Here is an 18,974-nt window from a genome sequence, read left to right as displayed (position 1 = left end):
AGCGAACATCTTGCAGCTTTTTGGTGCAGTACTACTTCTCACTTTTCTGTGCATATGGTGGTTCTGCTTTAACCATGAGGCGCTTAAAGCCAACATCAGAGACCACTGTGAATGGTTGGTTGTCAGTGACTATCATCTCTGTAATTAGTTTGTCCATTAGTTTAGATCTGTCATGAGAATTTGGCCACTTTCTTTGTTTCTGAAACATGTCATTTGTTATATGGTGTGATGGAGTCGTTGTCCCTGGCTTAGATTCAGGTTCTTGTTTCTTCTGTGTGGGTTAATACAACACAAGGCGATGAAACTTAAGATGGGGCCATAGATTTGAAGTATTTGTACTTTTTGCCATTGGTCCTCCCATGCTGACACCTTCTTTGCATGTATTGAGACTGCCTTCCCTGGTGTAGGCTGAGTATAATACTCCCATACTGCACTTTTAGACCTTTTCTTTGGTTCAGCCATCTGCCATGAGAGTTTAGAGAAAGAGAGAGTTAAAAGTGTGGCCGCAGGCTGACATATGGTTAACGCACGATTATGCTTCATTTATTACAGCAAAACAGCTTTGGAAAGCCTTTAGTTGGTTTCGGCTTTTTAAATGATATATATTAAAAACGTGATAGCAGGAAACCTGTCATTCAAATCTAGGCTACTTCATTACTAATGTTTACTATAGCTGAATATGTACAATAGCAATAGAAGGGACTATTCAACTCTGACAACTGCACCATTCTATGCAGTCCATTTATGGATTAACACAGGCCTTAGATGCAGTTCCATTACATCTAAAGTCTCTAACAACAATATTATGCACCTCTCTACAAGAAACTGAGTTGGAGACAGTTTCAGGACACACTTCAGTAACATTACTAGCAGTCGTGGGTTGAGACTGAGAGTATGACCGTCCCTGGTAAGTGATGTGCAAGAAACAACATTGTAGCCTATCAGTTTTTTTTGCTTGTCAGCTGGCTAAATTATAGATCAACAAATGAACTTGTTGATGTTTGCTATTGCATTCAAGTTAGCTCTACAAGACTCAACATCATGATATTATGATCATTGGCTACCTATACCATGTAAAAACACTGCACTTTGCTGTCTGATTTTTTTATTTTTTTATTTTTTTTGTCAGAACATCTCAGCATACGCGTTTCGGCATAGTGCCGTCTTCAGTGTGCTATTTACAGTGTTCATTCAAAGCTTAAATATCCACACCCACAGACCTCATGGTCAACCAATGGTAATTCACAAATCAAGTATCATTCAAGACAAAGAATATCAACAGCCGTAGGTACACCCTCATAATCGACCAACCGTGCTCACTCTTAATTGACAAGCTATCATGTATTAAACATCAACACAGATTACTGAAATATCAAACATCATCATGTGGACAAGCAATAGGCTAGGTTCATAAAAAAACAGGTAAGGAACTATGTCTTTTACCTGTTTTTTTAAGGACCATATGAGGATGTGGCCATCTCCAAAATAGCTTGTTCATTAAACTGTTTATAATTTCTTCTCAAAGTGTATCGGGGCTTAGTCTTGGGTAGTTTGCAGTTTCTAACACAGAACAGTGATCACTGACATCATTACTGAATATTCCAACTGCAGAGTATTTATGTGGAAAAACTTGTAAGAATAACATCAAGCAATGTCGACTTATCCAGGTTTTTTGAGTTTAACCGAGTAGGAGAGTTAATTAATTGCGACAGATTTAGAGCATCACAGATGTGCTTAAGTGAGTTTGAGGACATCAATAGCCTATCCCAATTTAAATCTCCCAATAAAACTTACTCCGCATCTGATAAATTATGTAAGAGGTCTGAAAACAGTCTTACAGCATCATTAGATGCCGATGGTAGGCGATACCATCCTACCACTGTAAGATCAGCACCATTGGGAAGATGTAACTTAATTGCAAACAGTTTGAAGCACGTTGGTTTACTCCCCCTCCTTTGTTTATGCGATCTGTCCTGTAGACATTATACCCATCAATGAGCCTCACAGATTTGTTCTTAGACACCCATGGAAGTTTTTCTCGCTGAAGTTTGTCTCAGAGTCCAGTGTAGAACCTGGGTAACTCCTGAATTTACACATCAGTTGGCTATCACTGATATTTTTGTAAGCCTGGATGATGGCTCTTTGCAAGAGGTAGACAGTAGATTTTACGGGGAAGGAATTACAAATAACCATCAGGCTTTGCTTCTGACTGTCAGACAATCTTGAGAGCTAAAAAAAAAAAATCCATGAGTGTGTAAGAACAAATTTGTACGTACAAACGATTAATGAACGAGGCCCAATGTGTATCATATTGTGCCTAATTGATGGTTTCAGCCATATTTCTGACAAAACTGTAATATCCCACTAAGTCAATGAATTGTGTTTATTTTGTTTGTTAACCTGAGTATATTTAGGTGAATTAGATTCAATCCATTGCTCTGTTTGAGGTCATCTTGATTTTTAATCTGTGTCAGTTCAGGGCCTGGGTTTGGGTGGATGTTACCTGATAGAAGAAGCTGGAGAATCATCTGGACCTTTTTTGCTGGGCCAATTCTCTGTCTGTGTCTGCAAACAATCAATGAGGCAAACTGGGCTGAACTCACCGTCCCTTATCCACCACTGTGCGCGCTGTAGGTGCAGGCCTTCATACTCATACAGTCCAGTGAGATACCCTGCTGTAATCCAATGATTTATCATCAATGGAGCAACGTTACAGTGCATGAAAAAATAATCCACAGGGAAGCACCCCATCCACCATCATCCTCTGTCCTATCTATCACTGGGGATGACAACACGAGGCTACCCAGTAGGTAGAGCAGCCCAGCTGGCCACATTGTTGATGTAAGTCAGTTTTTCTTAATATTGTATTTATTATCAGGTAATCATACTGCCGGTTGCTAGTAGCACTGATAAAGTCATGGTAGAGAAAGGGATTTTCAAAACATAGGTTAAACAAAATCATAAAACACCGGGACGAGGACAATGAGAACAACGTCAAAACACTTATGCTGTTATCTTGAATTATCATCTCAGATCATTAGGTGGGCCGTAGGCTGTAAGATTGCATAGAAATAGATCATAAGAGTGTGGTGTTTTTGCAACTCAGCATAGAGGATTGTGATGTTTATTGCAACTTCTGCAATATTTGCAGCCTTACCTTCGAAACACAGCTCCGCTCGCTCACCAGAGCTGCTCCAGTCTGCAGATGCGTTCCTCTATGCTTGTCTGAGGCATTCAGTAGCCTTCGGTGTTGACAGGCTATTACTCGTGACGTGTAACTAATCAGATAGTGCTGTGGGCGGGACATTGCTCAAGACCACAGAGTGATGACTACAGACAGAGAGAGGTGGCTGCGTCAGAGCCAAAGTAGCGCATTTTTAATTTAATTTATTTTTATCGGGAATCGCTTAAAAAAATAGCGATTCCGATAATCGTAAAAATGCGCTGTGGCTCAGTGGCACCGTGTTTGCGTCCTCCCCAGGCCTGTCTGTGTGTACTCTGTATGTTCTCCCCATGTTCAGGTGGGTTATCTCTCGACTAGGCACCCTTATGTGTGGAGTTCTCCCTTTGCTCACACAAGTTTCCTCCAACATCAAAAAGAACCCCAATTAAAACATGCAGAACGCTCTCCTGTCCTGTCCCTGACCACGACATGGAAGTCCACCTGGAATTGATCCCCGGGCACCAAAGGAAAGGGCTTCTGGTTGCCCCTGGAGGAGGACAACAGGATGGGAAAAATGCGGAAGGAACATTTCTTTTGCCACCACTCCCTACATCCGTGTGTGTGTTCTAGTGTGTAGCTGAAAGACGAATAAAGTATCGTCTCTTCAATGCTGACTATCAGATCCAATAATCAGCCAGGCCAATAATCGGTCGACCCATTCTTGCTGGTCCAAATTACGTTTAGACAGAAAGCGGCTGTACATGAAAAGCAGACTATCAAGCCATTTTGAGTGGATGAGAGGTAACTAAAAGTTCTTGGCTTCATGGTTTATAATTGGACAACTGATTTGGGATTTCTTTCTCCCTGTTCTCTTTTCCAAACTTAAAGTGATTATCATGAATAAATCCTTTTGTTTCACAACATTAATCCGATAGGGGAGACTGACTGCCAACTCATGACCTTGGAAAATTAAATTGGTCTTGTGTTGATGTGAGTGCGTGCACAGGTTTGTGTGCTCGTTATAGGTTGTGATGTGTCTGTCAGCCAGATGGGGTGGAAATTTGAAGATACCTCAGAGTAATTCAGCATTAACTGCTCTTCTCTTTGTCTGTTTTGTTTCCCATTGCAATTTCCTCTGGCTACAGATTTCGAAAACGTTTGTCTGTCGGCAGTGACTGATGTAAGTCTGCGTCTTATGTCAAAGCAGAGGCTTATGATGAAGACTTAACACCAAAGAGGACATGCGCGGCATGAAAAACAAATGTATTGGCTCTACCTTTTGAAACTTTCCATGTAATTTGCAGTTTTTTTGTTGTTTGTTAGGGTTCACACACTAAACTTCTATAGACCAGACCTCATGAGTTCTGAATCAGTTTTTCCTATTTAGCAACTCATAATCTTGCCATCTTCATCCATTAAAGATGTTTGGAGAGACAGATTTGTGGAGCTGAAAATGCAAAGCAGCAAAGAGGTCTTCGTAGACAATTGTCTCAGTAATGTGTAGAAATGTCAAAAAGTGGTGATGTACCTCGAAGTTCAGTGAATTGTTAATTTGAATGGCCACAGAGTCTTTTCTCTTTTTCAGATGAATGAACGCAAATTTACTGGGTGTCATGTTTTTCAGTACCAGGATGATGAATTGCCCACATACATTCGCATTGCAATATTGTATAGATGCGCATATGCTACATTATAAATATCAAGGGGGTTGTCCAAGAAGTTGGTTGAGGGCTACATATTATAAAGCTGCAGCAGCATAGTAGCTCAGTGGTTAAAGACGCTGCCCTGTAATTGGATGTTCATAGATTGTGTTACTACAGCAGCCAATGTGTCTGGTCAAAGTGTTCTTCAGAAAGATGCTCCCTAGGGGGCGTCCAGGTAGCATCTATCCCATTGTCTAACAACATGGGGATCGCTGGTTCGAATCCCTGTGTTACCTCCAGCTTGGTCAGGCGTCCCTACAGACACAATTGGCCATGTCTGCAGGTGGGAAGCCGGATGTGGGTATGCGTCCTGGTCACTGCACTAGCTCCTCCTCTGGTCAGTCAGGGCACCTGTTCAGAGGGGAGGGGGAACTGGGGGGAACAGCATGATCCTCCCACGCGCTAAGTCCCCCTGGTGAAACTCCTCACTGTCAGGTGAAAAGAAGCGGCTGGCAACTCCACATGTATCGGAGGAGACGTGTGGTAGTCTGCAGCCCTCCCCGGATCAACAGAGGGGGTGGAACATCTTCTCGGCCATTGCAAGTCACTTTTGTTTGGTGCTGGGTAATGTTCTGACACAAGGTTGCCTGATTGACTCTGTCTACATTTGAATGGATCTCTAGGATTTGGTGTGGTCTAAAAACAATTTAGCTATCAGTATTATCACAAGTGTCCTTAAGTTAAACAACTGCTTGGTATCACTTCAGATTACTTGTTCAGTAAATGAAATGGCATGAAGCACTTTGTGGTCCAAAGGTGGACCCTGCCATTCAAACGGTTTTTTGCTTTCTTCTGTTGTCAAGTTTCCTCGTTCTGACAGACTTCAGCAGTCTTTATCTCCGTCTTTATGCTCTAGGGTAACTGGCTTAAACTGTTACGTCTATTGGAGAACACAGTTCTTTTGAGAACACTGCTACCACACTGTGTGGTCCCAGTCAATGATATTGATCGGAAGCAGAGCTGTTTTTACTTCGTTTGCTCATTGATCTCTGCTGTGTGTGTGCCTGGGAGGTGGTAGGCCTCCAGTCTAGAGATGGGTGAATGATCTTGATTTCCTATTTGAGCTATCAAATGTTGCTTTAGTTCTTTTTTATCCTACACTGTTTGCTTGCAAAGATCCATGTATTTTCAAAACATGAATCAGCTTTGATGTAAGTTCTACATACCACATATGAATTCACTATGAAGAGCCACTATAATACAAAGATACACTCTGTATGTGTGTTGGGGAAATCAGAAGTTAATATGCCGTTGTCCATTATCTGTTTTTCTGCTACAGGCCCAAGAGTTAGGCTAGCTTTGCTAGCCAACCTGCAGTGGTAGCCAATGTAAAAGAACCCATCCAAATGTCCAGTCTTTGTCTATCTTCCACTTATACTTGAGATGATTGTTTGCTAAATGTTGCACCATTAAGTGCCTCGTTTTACAAAAGTCCTAACGAAAAAAATATCTTGTAACTTTCAGTGGTTGAAAAGGGGGCAGTTTTTGGCAAATAGAACATACATGCGATGAACATTGGCCTTGGCACATCCCAATGGGTACACTTGATGAGTTGCGGGTTGGTTGACTGATTGACTTGACACTTGGCACAGTGGCCCAGTGGTTAGTGCTGTAGCCTCACAGCAAGAAGGTCCTGGGTTCGAACCCCCAGGCCGTCCCAGGTTCTTTCTATGTGGAGTTTGCATGTTCTCCCTGTGTCTGCGTGGGTTTCCTTCGGGTGCTCCAGTTTCCTCCCACCATCAAAAAGACATGCATGTTACGGTTAATACTCCTGTCTGTGCCCCTGACCAAGGCAATGGAAAGAAGAACTGGAGTTGGTTCCTGGGTGCTGCAGCTGCCCACTGCTCTTATACAATAGGATGGGTTAAATGCAAAGAACAAATTCATTTTAAGAATACAATTCGTTGTAAGGTACAATGACAAAATAAAGTAGCTTTCTTCTTCTTCTTTGTTGATTTGCTGATGTTATGTTGTCCCATATTCAGCTGACATTAACCTCAGCGTTCTCCAGTAGAATCCATAGATACACTAGTTACATTTAGGTCCAAGGCAGTTAAAAGGTATTTTAATGACCCACTGGTTCTGGTTGTCTACTCTAATAATCCTGTCCATCTTTGGCTCACTATATCATTAAGAGGACATATTGTTAATGTACCCTTCATGTAAGCTCAGGCTTGTTTGATTTACAACATGCCTTCTATTTTATCCTGGTGCCGTTTTGCCTAATGCAGTAGGTCTCTTAGTTCAGCATTTTCCCTTCCCTCATTTACCCAGCTGCCCAGAGCTTCCTGTCTCCACCCAGCCTCCTGGTACTTATTTTTCCCTTCCCCTGGGGAGTGTTATTCACTTACATCCCCCTCCCCCGGGCCAGATGTTGAAACTCAAACAAACCATCCATCAGGGCTGCAGACACAAAAGTTGTACCCGAATGGAGGCAACAAGCCATCCAAGACATGGTGCTAAAGACACTTCAGTACAGTGTATGCACACGCACGCACACACACTCACTCACACACACACACACACACACACACACACACATCATCATCATCATCATCATCATCATCACAGATCACTGTGATGATATGTGCGCGTATTCAAAAACGAATGCTCTCCAGCCCACATACAGCTGCACTTTCACCTTTGACATTGAGTGTGTAACTTTGTAGAATGCTTATACTTCTAATTGAGTTGTCTTTCATAGTAGTACAGTCAGTTCTAATCCTCCCATCAGTCAACCTCTCTGTTTTTCATTGATTCTACCTCACTGGAGCTGTATATCAATGTTTCATCACACATAAGGAGTAGAATAATTTCCTGTTTTGTTGGAACTGAATAGTAGCCTGCTGAACTGAATAGTAGCAAGTACGAATTGACTATCTTTGGGTGTGAAATGGTGACCACTGGCTATAAGGCAAATATAGTGGCCAGGTAAGTTATTTTGCTTTGGGTGTCTAGAAAAGTGCTATATACACTACCGTTCAAAAGTTTGGGATCACCCAAACAATTTTGTGTTTTCCATGAAAAGTCACACTTATTCACCACCATATGTTGTGAAATGAATAGAAAATAGAGTCAAGACATTGACAAGGTTAGAAATAATGATTTGTATTTGAAATAAGATTTTTTTTACATCAAACTTTGCTTTCGTCAAAGAATCCTCCATTTGCAGCAATTACAGCATTGCAGACCTTTGGCATTCTAGCTGTTAATTTGTTGAGGTAATCTGGAGAAATTGCACCCCACGCTTCCAGAAGCAGCTCCCACAAGTTGGATTGGTTGGATGGGCACTTCTTTGAGCAGATTGAGTTTCTGGAGCATCACATTTGTGGGGTCAATTAAACGCTCAAAATGGCCAGAAAAAGAGAACTTTCATCTGAAACTCGACAGTCTATTCTTGTTCTTAGAAATGAAGGCTATTCCATGCGAGAAATTGCTAAGAAATTGAAGATTTCCTACACCGGTGTGTACTACTCCCTTCAGAGGACAGCACAAACAGGCTCTAACAGGTACTATTTGATGAAGATGCCAGTTGGGGACCTGTGAGGCGTCTGTTTCTCAAACTAGAGACTCTAATGTACTTATCTTCTTGCTCAGTTGTGCAACGCGGCCTCCCACTTCTTTTTCTACTCTGGTTAGAGCCTGTTTGTGCTGTCCTCTGAAGGGAGTAGTACACACCGGTGTAGGAAATCTTCAATTTCTTAGCAATTTCTCGCATGGAATAGCCTTCATTTCTAAGAACAAGAATAGACTGTCGAGTTTCAGATGAAAGTTCTCTTTTTCTGGCCATTTTGAGCGTTTAATTGACCCCACAAATGTGATGCTCCAGAAACTCAATCTGCTCAAAGAAGTGCCCATCCAACCAATCCAACTTGTGGGAGCTGCTTCTGGAAGCGTGGGGTGCAATTTCTCCAGATTACCTCAACAAATTAACAGCTAGAATGCCAAAGGTCTGCAATGCTGTAATTGCTGCAAATGGAGGATTCTTTGACGAAAGCAAAGTTTGATGTAAAAAAAATCTTATTTCAAATACAAATCATTATTTCTAACCTTGTCAATGTCTTGACTCTATTTTCTATTCATTTCACAACATATGGTGGTGAATAAGTGTGACTTTTCATGGAAAACACAAAATTGTTTGGGTGATCCCAAACTTTTGAACGGTAGCGTAAATGTTATTATTATTATTATTATTATTGTTGTTGTTTTTGTTGTTATTGTTACTATACCAGGTAATCAACCATTATTGATACAAGAAGTCCAGTTTTACTCTCAAAATTTGGCTGGCAACATATTGAAAGCAGCTGGTGAATGATGGGGTAAACCCTTTGTTTGTGCCCAGTGAACAAAAGTTTCCTGCCCTGCTCCTTGGGCAGGAAAGGTTACAGCTGTTTCTTTCTTTCCATTCTCTCCTGGCCAATCATTTAACTGATCTGGCTGTCTTCGGTACTGTAGACACACAGCATATGGGTTTAAATGTATTTCGTAGCAAAAGTAAAGAGAAAACAGGCAGAGCAATGGAAAGATTTTCCACTATAGACCGTTTACAGTAATCTTAAAATAAAGAGATGATAAATAAATTGAACATGTGGCAACAATAGGGGGAAAATAGATCTTCTGATGGACTGAGTAGAGGATGGCAGGAGACAGAAATGATACATTATAAGGTAGGGAGGGTGTGTGTGTTTTGTGTGAACCCAAACCGCGGCTCTATTGAGACTGATGCAGCTGAGCATGGACGTCCCCTGCTGTCTAAATCTAACAAATCTCCCACATCCAGACCTAATTTATTTCCAGCCCTTATTTCCCAGGACGAGTTGTCTGGGCTTTCTTTGCCTGGGCTCCGTGGCTGTTTGTCCCCTGTTTACAGCCATGCTATTTATCCTGTGTCTCTGCATTCACACACCCTGATGACTAAGGCTCAATAGTGGGATCTCATTGTTATGGAATTATGGATATACAGCACGTTTACATAAAGACAGCATTGTCATTGTGTGTGCGCGTTTCTGCAAAATGTTGTGTTTGTGTGGGTGCACATGTGCTATTGTGAGGGCTTAGGTTGGTCCACATATGTTAGTATTTGCGCTCTAATGCACTAATATCTTTGAAAAGATTGGGTAGGTCTAGGTCTTAATATAGAGAGGATAGGAAATGGCATAGACTCCATTACTTAAGATAGGTCAAGCACAAGGAAGGTTTTCTTTCCTCTTCCTCTCTGTCTCTTGTCTTTCTCATTCTATCTATTGATTGATGCCCTGTTTAAATCAGCGAAGAGTGTGGACCCAGTCGACACAGAAATCTATAAACTTATTTGGTCTGGTTTTGTACAAGGGAACAAAAAGATGCAAAGCTACCCATCCCAGAAAAAAAAAGTGTGTATATATATATATATGTGTGTGTGTGTGTGTGTGTGTGTGTGTGTGTGTGTACATATATATACGTATATATACGTGTGTGTGTGTGTATATATATATGTGTGTGTATGTATGTATGTGTGTGTGTGTGTATATTATATATATACATATATATATGTATATATACGTGTGTGTGTGTGTGTGTGTGTGTGTGTGTGTGTGTGTGTGTATATATATATATATATATTCAGCCCTCAAAAAAAGAGAAGCATCTCTCCCCAGGGTCTGGGAACCTTCTATATTTACTGATGAGAGACAGATTATCTTAAATTGAAACAAACAATAAAACTGAAACAGAAAAAAATCCCTTTACTGTACAAATGAGTAGGTGTGAGTACATGCAGGTGTTAAGGTACAAAAGAGGATGACCTTGGCTGACAAGAATTTTGAGTTCAGCACTAATTGGTAAAGGCTCTCTTGACATTGGTTCGAGATGAAATAGCCTGGCTGCTTCAGAGCCGTTATTCTAAGGGGAAAAACAAGTCCGTGCATAAACAACAGACATGAATATTTCATGGCTTTAGACCCAGTCCCTCCAAGACCCTGTTCTGATTCCTAACCACACACGACTCCTAGTTTGAGGTTTCGGGAAAACAAGTTATTTTCTTTTACTGTTTCCCAGGCTTTGAGGTGCACAATTTTTCTTTTCATTTATTTTTTCTTCCCATTTTCTATGCATGTCAGTGTTCTTACTGTCTCATCTCCTGACCATTGTTTCTGCTGTGGGAACACAACAGAAAGCTAAATAGAGAAGTGGAGCAAAAAATAAGAACTTTGTCTCACTGTAGCCAATGGGGAAAATTGGCCTGTTTCTAAATGTGGTTTAGAGCTCTATATTTAAACAGCAGAATCCTGTTAGATATAATGCTTCTTGAATTATGACTGCATCTTCCTAAATTTATGCATACATAGCACAACCACTTTGAACTGAGTTTATCACCTATATACGTATAATCACGCATGCAGAGTATCATGTGCTCATTAGGGCTGAAAAGATTGCTTGAGTTATGCAAACAAGTTTTAATTTTTTTTTTTTTTTAAATCCTCGGTGAGGATTTTCTTCCTTTAGTTCTTCAGGTGTTTGGGCAGAAAAGGCAGAAGACCCAGCAACAAACATCAGAAAATACTTACGTTTAGGAGTAACTGAAGATGAAAATAAAATACAGTAGTCTGTGTCTGCAAAACTGAAGTAGGCTATCATAAGAGCATGCCTCATTGGAGCAACTTTTGTAACGCAAGCACACGGGATTTCATTCAAGGTTGTACTGGACACAGTGACTACTGTTAACTCGCTTGCTGCTAATGCAGTAAAACAATATGAGAAACCACATACTTGGCCGTAGGCTACATGTTGTGCTGTTTGCTCTCAAATATAAGATATTATAGTTTGCTGCATTTATTTCTCTAACAAACTGGAGCAATAGCCAACACACACTGTTCAAAATTAAGTTCCTAACAACACATAATTTAAATGCACCACCAAGGTAAATTATCAAGTATGAAAATGAGCTAAGCTGCTTGTTACCTAGACCTCATAAACTCAGCTTGCAGGCTTCTTATGAGTCCATCAGCAGGTTTGCAGCAGGAAGTGTGTGTTTGCAATGTTGTGTATAACAATATTGTGTTTCTCTCAGGGAATGTTGCAGCTTTGTGTTTTATGCTTACATGTGATGAGTGGATTGAAAGGAGGTTTAGTTGAAGAAAAAGTCTGCACCCCGCATCAAATAGGATGTTTATTATCAGCAACACCTGTTATTTGTTTATAAACATAATGTTATGGGGGGAATCCGGGTAGCGTAGCGGTCTATTCCATTGTCTACCAACATGGGGAAGGCGGTTCGAATCCCCGTGTTACCACTGGCTTGGTCAGGCATCCCTACAGACACAATTGGCTGTGTCTGCAGGTGGGAAGCCAGATGTGGGTATGTGTCCTGGTTGCTGCACTAGTGGCTCCTCTGATCAGTCGGGGTGCCTGTTCAGGGGGGAGGGGGGAATAACTCGGTCCTCCCATGTGCTATGTCCCCCTGGTGAAACTCCTGACTGTCAGGTGAAAAGAAGTGACTGGCGACTTCACAAGTATCAGAGGAGACATGTGGTAGTCTTCAGCCCTCCCAGGATTGGCAGAGGGGTTCGAGCAGCGACCGGGAAAACTCAGAAGAGTTGGATAATTGGCCAGATACAATTGGGGAGAAAAAAAAGGGGGGGTGGGTCAAAAAAAAATATTGCTCAGTGTTACAATATTGATGTAGTAAAAGCTAGTGTCTTCTTGGCCGGATCCATCCCATCACACATGCACAGAAGGTCATTCCTCAGTGCAGTGGAGTAAAATGCTACAGGGTAGATGTTGGAAGGCAAAATATTAGGATTTTGAGTGAATTTTAGTTTCATTTTGTCAATTTACGAGTCTCAGCTGTACTTTTTTTTCTTTCCGTAAAGGCTTTATCATTCTGATTGCTCTATATAGAGTATAATACCCTGTTAGCATAATAATCAAGAGCTGAAGCCCTGGTGCCCATGTGGTTAGCTGTGTCCTCCATCTCATGTACACCTTGAGACTTTAAAGTATTTTTGAAAAAAAGGTTCCACACCAGAGAGCTTGAGACAGGCAGTGATTGTGTGCCCATGTGTGTGTGTATATATATGAGTGTGTTGGGATTGGTTCCTGCACATTGGGCGGTGCATAGTTTCATCTATCTAGACATCAATCTAACGTTTTGCCTTCGTGCCTAATCCTGTCTCATGGGAGGTCACTGAGATCAGGACAGAAATATTTTGGGATGTGAATTAAAAGCCAGTTTATAAGAAAAGATCGCCTGTTAATTGATTTTGAGTGTGCAGCATGTTTCTCGTTCCGTCTCTCTGAGGAGTTTTAACAAAGGCATAGACCGATGTATCTAGACCTTTTCTAACATTGTGTTCATCTATAAACCTTTGTCAAAGACAAATAGCTGCCACATTATTGATAGAATTCTGCAGCAGCTTTCTTTTATTTTCCATAATATGGTCGCATTGGTCACCCTGAACACTGAGTGAAGGTGATGACTTGATATGGTTGAGTGTTCAACAAGTCTTACTGGAACAGACACAGAGCTGCCGAGGATCTGACATGAAAGACGTTTTTTTTTGTATCCCTCAGTCACTTCGCTTCTGCAGAACTAGAACTTCAAATTACCTCCTGTTTTTTACCAATGGGAGTGGGTAGTTCACTGCTGACAGCTTTGGGAATGTTAGGAGGAAATGGTGGCAAGCCTGTGGTTTAAAAATCAGTGGACCTGACCAATCAACAGTCTCTGTCCACACATTACTTTCTCTGTTTTTGTTGTCTGAGGATTTGTTCCCCATCGACTACAGCTATCTCACATCACCCAACATGTCTTCCCTTTTTCTGTTGTCTTTGTCTGTCAGGCCTCAATGCTCTGCCCTTCGACCCTGCGTCCAACAACGAACCTCTCCAGTTCAACAGCTCTACTGCGCCACTGGTGACAGAGTGTTCTCCCTTGGAAAACGGTGCTGAGAACAGCAAGAAGAGGAAGAGAGCCAGCCTGCCTCCAGGTACAGACATCACCCCTTTATGCTAGTATCAAAAAACTCCTGCTGTAGAACCATCCTGGACCCGATCCAGAACTGTTCTGCCCTCAGCCATGTCGAATGCTAAATGCGAGTGTGCATGAGACTACATAGAAAATGGTTACCTTTGCTCACTGGAGTTTTGAACAACAACAGCTGGATGGCCTACCTTGAGATTCCATTTCCCTCCCTTCCACTGAGATCAAATAACCGAGATGGGAATTGTCGCATAATCCTATTACTTGGAGGCACTAGAAAGAGAGAAGAAAGGCAGCTCAATACATTCTTTGTTGTTTTTCGATTAGCTTTCTGCAACCTGAGGCTCTGTCTGTCTGAACTGTTTTGGAGGTCAGGCGGCTAAAAGTAGGAAGATGCTCGGCTGAGACGTGGACTTTTCTGCCTGACTTTTGCTCTGCCAACAACACTTGCCAGTTAAAACTCACACATGAAATCAACTCTGTCACACTAACCTCCACCCATCCCAAAGAGAGAGATATGTTGGCTGTGTGTTTGTGTGTGTGTATTTGTAAGTCTATCACTGAACTCTAATTCAAATCATGGGCAGTGTGCGTATTAACAATGTGTCAAATTAATGAAGGGCTCCCGAATTAATTGCATTATTACCAGTAGAAAGGAAAGGGGTCTCTTAGGACAGAGAGGTGTTGTTTTGTGTTCTCTTCTGTCTTTGCAGTGGTAGTTGTTGTGCCTAATTCTCTGTATTAACGAAGGACCGCCCTACCATTTATCTTTCATATCACAACCTCTGCATGTCAATACAGAGGTCTTAATTGAACTAAATTCAATGTTGCTTTACTGATTATGTCGTCAGATAATTTGATAATGTATCACAAGCAATGAACACTTTGTAGTTAATCAAATTATTTACAAAACCATGATTAAATTACTTGATTGGTTGACAGCTACACATTATGTGTAACTGTAAGACGATTTGTGCGTAAATCAATAGTACATAACCAAAATATATAGAGAAAAGTAGTGATAGAATATTGAACTTTGGCTGTTGTTTACCAACGTGTAGATTTTTAGCTGTTGTTAATTCCCAATGTAGAGTTTGACCAGATGGTGTATGACTCATCCTCAGGATGTTTCTAACCAGGATGTTTTCTCAGTCCAGTAGTTTGTGGAGCCAAACATAAGAAAAGCAATTAGCGCAATTTATTCATCTTCACTTCATTATTTTCAAGCTTCATAATTCCCTTTGTTCCATTTGGGTTGTTATTATATACTTTGACCATTAGCATTCCCAGAACACCAATAGCAGAAATTCTGAAAAATAGCAGCTACTTACAGTGTACAGTTGGATCACTTCACTCAAGTCAAGTGTTTCTGTAAATCTCCCCAATGATGCAAATGATTTAAATCCATTTTGGTTTACAGAAGGGTTGGGTCACTTTTTCCAAACATTGAATTCAGACTGGGGTAAATTTGTTTGTTGCATACAAGCAGTTTTACCAGTTTAAAGTGCATTGATAAACATCCAGTATGTGCCATGATGTGACCTTTGGGATGATAAGATGAAGATAATATCACATTCCCCATTAGTTCAGTGATCCACACACCAGTTAAATGAGTAATATCTTTATTAATATTGAGATATTGTAAAACACTCATATCTTAACACCATAATACCCCCCCCCACCTTTTACTCCCCAATTGTACTTGGCCAATTACCTCACTCTTCCAATCCGTCCCAGTCACTGTTGCATCCCCTCTGCCAATCCAGGGATGGCTGCAGACTACCACATGTCTCCTCCGATACATGTTGCGTCGCCAGCCACTTCTTCACCAGGGGGACGTAGTGCATGGGAGGATCACACTATTCCCCCCAGTTCCCCTTGCCCCCCAAACAGTCGCCCCGACTGACCAGAGGAGGTGCTAGTGCAGCAAACAGGACACACACCCACGTCTGGCTTCCCACCCACAGACACGGCCAATTGTGCCTGTAGGGATGCCCGACCAAGCCAGAGGTAACACAGGGATTCGAACCAGAGATCCCCATGTTGGTCCGCAACGGAATGGACCACTACGCTACCCGGACGCCCCCCAACACCATAATACTAATGTTAATAGGCTGAATCCTACTGGTGTTGTAATTGTCTTTCTGTGGCAGTGTAAGGGACAGGAAATATAACTACTTTTCCCCATTATCATGCTTAAAACCTCACACAGACTTGTTGGCAGATGCAATGTAATTTAGAACACGGGGAAAAATGTAACGCCAATAATTCACAGTGGTCACAGGGAATTGTGTCTTATGTTTGTGGTTGTGTGCTCGCATAAAAGCTTGACAAAGAGCCTTAAGATCAAAGCCTCAGTGGTGCTCAAATTTAGTCCATGCCATCGGTGAAAAGACCACACCATTTACTCTCAGCATGAGCCAAGTCATTTCCATTGGGCATATTAACCACTTTACAGCACTCTTCTGCTAGATTTGGAGCAATCCGCACAGACCTCCGTATTAACACCTGGTAGTGCACCATGACCTGCAGTGTAGTCTAATAGTTTTTTATCCAGTCCTGTCATCTGCCAGACAATTCTGTTGTGAGGTAATCATTGGACCAATCCTGACACAGGTGTAGGTGTGCCTGTACATCCAATGCCTTCCGATAGCCAGAATGACATCTTGCTAGCACAGGGAGAAGTCAGACCATAAAATGGGACTCCAAAATAGCATTATCTATTAATGCTACATGGTCCTTTCTTTATAGTTAAAATAGTAGTTGTAACTGATGAAATTCACCTTTAAAGTGCATCAGACCCATGGCTCCAGATAGCGACTAAAATGGCACCAATGCGACTAACTCTTTAATTTTGCGGCCATTTATTTCTGACAGTCGTCAATGCCCACCATTACTCACAAGCATAAAAAAAAAAAAAAACTGGCCATACATTTGGTTTGTGTTCTGAATTCTCATCTTCTCTTGCGCCTGTGTCTACCTGCCCTATCGTGTGAACTCCTGTACAGTATCCAATACATAAAGGATTTTTCTATACAACGTCGGTGATGCTGAGCATATTTCCAAGGCAACCATCTGTCAGGCGATCAGAAATGTGACTCTTGCCCTGAAATGTTAACTGTATGCTTTTGTGGTGTTCTCAAGTCACAGACCCACAAGACTCATCAAAGAAGAATTCCACAGAATTGCAGGTATCAGTCTCTCCATCCATTCATCCATTATCCGAACCACTTATCCTGCTTTCAGGGTCACGGGGATATTGGAATCTATCCCAGCAGTCATTGGGTGGCAGGCGAGGATACACACGTGGACAGGCCGCCAGACCATCACAGGGCCGACACATTCACACACATTCACACATAGGGACAATTTAGTACAGCCGATTCACCTGACCTGCATGTCTTTGGACTGTGAGAGGAAACCGGAGCACCCAGAGGAAACCCACATAGATACAGGGAGAACATGCAAACTCCACACAGAGGACAACCTGGGATGACCCCCAAGGTTAGACTACCCCGGGGCTCGAACCCAGGACCTTCTTGCTTTGAGGCGACTGCGCTAACCACTGCACCACTATGCCACCCACAGGTCCTCATATGGAATCAATCTAAGTAATAATATATTTAATATAAAGATTTGAGACTTGAAGCACTAATCAATTAATTTGATATATGTATTTTAGGGTTTCCAGGTGTGATTAGCTGCATAAGATGGCACCCATATTCCTATCACAGCTCCTTCAGTAAATGAAGGAGATTATGTGAATAGGAAGTTTTTCCACTGCATTGATGTGAAGGTAGGCCTAAATAGCAGTGTTAAGCGTTCCGAATGAAAAGTACTTCACAGTACAACTACTGCAGCTAATTACTGTTCTGCACTGTGAAGATCATATGTGATGTAGCCTTCATCAGCAACGTGGACACAAAGTGGCCAGGGTCTATGCATGACTCGCAAATGTTTTATGAGTGTACGCTGAGTGCTATATTCGCCTGTGGTGACTTTATATATATATATATATATATATATATATATATACACTCCCTGGCCACTTTATTAGGTACACCTTGCTAGTACCGGGTTGGACCCCCTTTTGCCTTCAGAACTGCCTTAATCCTTCGTGGCATAGATTCAACAAGGTACTGGAAACATTCCTCAGAGAGTTTGGTCCATACTGACATGACAGCATCACGCAGTTGCTGCAGATTTGTCGGCTGCACATCCATGATGCGAATCTCCCGGTTCACCACATCCCAAAGGGGCTCTATTGGATTGAGATCTGGTGACTGTGGAGGCCATTTGAGTACAGTGAACTCATTGTCATGTTCAAGAAACCAGTCTGAGATGATTCGAGCTTTATGACATGGCGCGTTATCCTGCTGGAAGTAGCCATCAGAAGATGGGAACACTGTGGTCATAAAGGGATGGACATGGTCAGCAACAATACTCAGGTAGGCTGTGGCGTTGACACGATGCTCAATTGGTACTAAGGGGCCCAAAGTGTGCCAAGAAAATATCCCCCACACCATTACACCACCACCACCAGCCTGAACTGTTGATACATGGCAGGATGGATCCATGCTTTCATGTTGTTGACGCCAAATTCTGACCCTACCATCCGAATGTCGCAGCAGAAATCGAGACTCATCAGACCAGGCAACGTTTTTCCAATCTTCTATTGTCCAATTTTGGTGTGCCTGTGCGAATTGTAGCCTGTTTCCTGTTCTTTGCTGACAGGAGTGGCACCCGGTGTGGTCTTCTGCTGCTGTAGCCCATCTGCCTCAAGGTTCGACGTGTTGTGCGTTCAGAGATGCTCTTCTGCATACCTCGGTTGTAATGAGTGGTTATTTGAGTTACTGTTGCCTTTCTGTCTGCTCGAACCAGTCTGGCCATTCTCCTCTGACCTCTGGCATCAACAAGGCATTTTCACCCACAGAACTGCCGCTCACTGGATATTTTCTCTTTTTCGGACCATTCTCTGTAAAACCTAGAGATGGTTGTGCGTGAAAATCCCAGTAGATCAGCAGTTTCTGAAATACTCAGACCAGCCCGTCTGGCACCAACAACCATGCCACGTTCAAAGTCACTTAAATCACCTTTCTTCCCCATTCTGATGCTCGGTTTGAACTGCAGCAGATGGTCTTGACCATGT

General features: G+C 42.0%; 1 protein-coding gene across 2 annotated transcripts in view; it reads left to right on the top strand.

Moving 5' to 3' along the window:
• The window catches only part of enox2 (ecto-NOX disulfide-thiol exchanger 2), a 394,667-nt gene that overhangs the window by 194,952 nt on the left and 180,741 nt on the right, over positions 1–18,974 (top strand). For both annotated transcript variants that reach the window (XM_056276028.1, XM_056276036.1), the window contains one exon: positions 13,686–13,832. In XM_056276028.1, coding sequence (XP_056132003.1) covers positions 13,686–13,832 — 147 coding nt within the window. The remainder of the gene's footprint in view (positions 1–13,685; positions 13,833–18,974) is intronic.

The sequence above is a fragment of the Lampris incognitus genome, chromosome 1 (genome assembly GCF_029633865.1).
Source record: "Lampris incognitus isolate fLamInc1 chromosome 1, fLamInc1.hap2, whole genome shotgun sequence".
Classification (NCBI taxonomy): domain Eukaryota; kingdom Metazoa; phylum Chordata; class Actinopteri; order Lampriformes; family Lampridae; genus Lampris; species Lampris incognitus.
This window is presented reverse-complemented; position numbering and strand designations above follow the sequence as displayed.